General features: G+C 31.9%; 1 protein-coding gene across 1 annotated transcript in view; it reads right to left on the minus strand.

Moving 5' to 3' along the window:
• The window catches only part of LOC126383173 (importin-13-like), a 24,623-nt gene that overhangs the window by 3,032 nt on the left and 17,688 nt on the right, over positions 1-3,903 (minus strand). Inside the window, exons 20-21 of the mRNA XM_050033640.1 lie at positions 3,698-3,787; positions 2,991-3,172 (exon numbers count right to left, since the gene is read on the minus strand). Of these exons, the coding sequence (XP_049889597.1) occupies positions 2,991-3,172; positions 3,698-3,787 (272 nt within the window). The remainder of the gene's footprint in view (positions 1-2,990; positions 3,173-3,697; positions 3,788-3,903) is intronic.

A 3,903-nucleotide genomic window follows, 5' to 3' on the forward strand; every position in this document is an offset into this window, starting at 1 on the left:
GTATAGTATGTTCTCCAAAATCATGAAAAAATGTGATATGTTGTCCAAAATCATGAAAAAATGTCATAGTATAGTATGTCGTCCGAAATGATGAATAAAAGTTAGAGTATAGTATGTCGTCCAATATGATGAAAAAAAGTCATAGTATAGCATGTCGTCCGAAATGATGAAAAAAGTCATAGTTTAGTATGTTGTCCAAAAATAATGAAAAAATGTCATAGTAGAGTATGTCGTCCAAAATGACGAAAAAAAGTTATAGCATAGTATGTCATCCAAAATGATGAAAAAATGTCATAGTATAGTATGTCGTCAAGAATAATGAAAAAAAGTCATAGTATAGTATGTCGTCCAAAATGATGAAAAAAAGTCAAAGTATAGTATGTCCTCCAAAATCATGAAAAAATGTCATAGTATAGTATGTTGTTCTAAATGATGAAAAAAGGTCATAGTATAGCATGTCGTCAAGAATCATGAATAAAAGTTATAGTATAGTATGTCGTGCAAAATGATGAAAAAATGTCATAGTATAGTATGTCGTCAAGAATCATGAAAAAAAGTCATAGTATACTATGTTGTCCGAAATGATGAAAAAATGTCATAGTATAGTATGTCGTCAAGAATCATGAAAAAAAGTCAAAGTATAGTATGTCCTCCAAAATCATGAAAAAATGTCATAGTATAGTATGTTGTCCTAAATCATGAAAAAAGGTCATAGTATAGTGTGTCGTCCTAAATGATGAATAAAAGTTATAGCATAGTATGTCATCGAAAATGATGAAAAAATGTCATAGTATAGTATGTCGTCAAGAATCATGAAAAAAAAGTCATAGTATAGTATGTCGTCACAAATGATGAAAAAATCATGAAAAAATGTCATAGTATAGTATGTTGTCCGAAATGATGAAAAAATGTCATAGTATAGTATGTCGTCTGAAATGATGAAAAAAAGGTCATAGTATAGTATGTCGTCCGAAATGATGAATAAAAGTTATAGTATAGTATGTCGTCCAAAATGATGAAAAAATGTCATAGTATAGTATGTCGTCAAGAATCATGAAAAAAAGTCATAGTATAGTATGTTGTCCGAAATGATGAAAAAATATCACAGTATAGTATGTCATCTGAAATGATGAAAAAAAAAGGTCATAGTATAGTATGTCGTCCGAAATGATAAATAAAAGTTATAGCATAGTATGTCGTCCGAAATGATGAAAAAAAAGTCATAGTATAGTATGCCATCCGAAATTATGAAAACAAGTCAAAGTATAGTATGTTCTCCAAAATCATGAGAAAAAGTCATGTCGCCCGAAATCATGACAAAAAGTCATAGTATAGTATGTCGTCCGAAATGATGAAAAAATGTCACAGTATAATATGTCGTCCAAAATCATGAAAAAAAGTCATAATTTAGTATGTCGTCCAAAATGATAAAATAAAGTCATAGTATAGTATGTCGTCCAAAATCATGAAAAAATGTCATAGTATAGTATGTCGTCTGAAATGATGAAAAAAAGTCATAGTATAGTATGTCGTCTGAAATGATGAAAAAATGTCATAGTATAGTATGTCGTCCGAAATGATGAAAAAAAAGTCATAGTATAGTATGCCATCCGAAATTATGAAAGCAAGTCAAAGTATAGTATGTTCTCCAAAATCATGAGAAAAAGTCATGTCGCCTGAAATCATGACAAAAAGTCATAGTATAGTATGTCGTCCAAAATGATGAAAAAATGTCATAGTATAGTATGTCGTCCATAATCATGAAAAAAAGTCATAATTTAGTATGTCGTCCAAAATGATAAAATAAAGTCATAGTATAGTGTGCCGTCCGAAATTATGAAAACAAGTCAAAGTATAGTATGTTCTCCAAAATCATGAGAAAAAGTCATATGTCGCCCGAAATCATGACAAAAAGTCATAGTAAAGTATGTCGTCCGAAATGATGAAAAAATGTCATAGTATAGTATGTCATCTGAAATGATGAAAAAAAAGGTCATAGTATAGTATGTCGTCCTAAATGATGAATAAAAGTTATAGCATAGTATGTCATCCAAAATGATGAAAAAATGTCATAGTATAGTATGTCGTCAAGAATCATGAAAAAAAGTCATAGTATAGTATGTCGTCCGAAATGATGAAAAAAAGTCAAAGTATAGTATGTCCTCCAAAATCATGAAAAAATGTCATAGTATAGTATGTCGTCTGAAATGATGAAAAAATGTCATAGTATAGTATGTCGTCCGAAATGATGAATAAAAGTTATAGTATAGTATGTCGTCTGAAATGATGAAAAAATGTCATAGTATAGTATGTCGTCCGAAATGATGAATAAAAGTTATAGTATAGTATGTCGTCAGATATGATGAAAAAAAGTCATAGTATAGCATGTCGTCCGAAATGATGAAAAAAGTCATATTTTAGTATGTTGTCCAAAAATGATGAAAAAATGTCATAGTATGTCATCCGAAATTATGAAAACAAGTCAAAGTATAGTATGTTCTCCAAAATCATGAGAAAAAGTCATATGTCGCCCGAAATCACGACATAGAGTCATAGTAAAGTATGTCGTCTGAAACTATGAAAAAAAAGTCATAGTTTAGTATGTTGTCCAAAATGATGAAAAAATGTCATAGTATGGTATGTCATCCGAAATGATGAAATAAAGTCATAGTATCGTATGTCGTCCGTAATCATGAAAAAAAGTCATAGTATAGTATGTAGTCTGAAATAATGAAAAAAATGTCATAGTATAGTATGGCATAAAAATGTGAAAAAAATGTAGTATAATATGGCATATACATGTGCTTAAAATGTGCCATCATAATGTGATGGGAAAACATCATAGTGTAGTTTAATTTGTTTTGTTAAATTTGTCTAACAACGGGTCATTCCTGAGTAGTTCCTTCAAGACACGACTGACCGGGCTTCTGTTTCCAAAGATGCATCAAAACAGTGGGGGTAAAAAAAAACTGTAACAGGTTCATTATTACCTCAGAATCTGCTGACTGAAGGTGTGTTTCTGCTCTGCAGAGACCTGGGCCGAGGGAAATCCTGGGGTCTGTAGTGTCTCTTTCAGCCACTGGGACAACAAAGCTGGACAGTGTCTGTTAAGACTCAACAACACCTCAGAGAAGTGCTCTGCCAGACTGCGAGGTGACTCGCTACCAACTGCCTGAGACAGGAGCAAAAACATATGGCATGCTCCCATTAGAAGGCATTTTGGTAATAGTTTTAAATTAGAATAAACATCAGTGATAAAACGTTTGCACTGATTTAACAGAAGTAAGTTTACCAAAGAGTAAAGTGAGGCTGTATAGGCATACATTTCCAGAACAGAACATTTGATAAAGCCAGGTTTGGAGTGCTTGTTTAAAAAATAATTTTGAGAAAATGGCATTTAAAGGTATGTATTGTAAAATTTCACATTTAAATTTAATGTTTGAATATGCAAATATTGCATTATCTTATTTAGTATATGTCTTTTGCATTCATTTCCAGAACAGAAATCTGAAGTCAAAGAAACACCTACACACATATTTTGGATGTTTTTTTCCCCCCACTAGTCTGAAAGAAGACATGTAATTGAAGCAAAATAGCCCAAAATATCATGAAAATCATGCATGAAAAAATATATTTTCACCTGTAGTGTTTTCCTTATTAAAAATATTGTCATTTCTAGTTGTGTCTAGTGGCTCACCTGGAGTATGGTCTCTGTCAGAATCTTTCCATCCCTCTGCAACACTTCACCAAGCAAAGGCATGTCTTTACAACGAGGCAACAGCTCTGTCTGCCAAGGACAGGGCAAAAATCACAAGAGTCTATGAGCTGATGAGTTTAAAAGAACAAATCTGAAAATAAATAATAATAGGGGGGGGGGGGGCCTAATAAATATTTTATGCCCCG

This window comes from Epinephelus moara, chromosome 21 (genome assembly GCF_006386435.1).
Source record: "Epinephelus moara isolate mb chromosome 21, YSFRI_EMoa_1.0, whole genome shotgun sequence".
Classification (NCBI taxonomy): Eukaryota; Metazoa; Chordata; class Actinopteri; order Perciformes; family Serranidae; genus Epinephelus; species Epinephelus moara.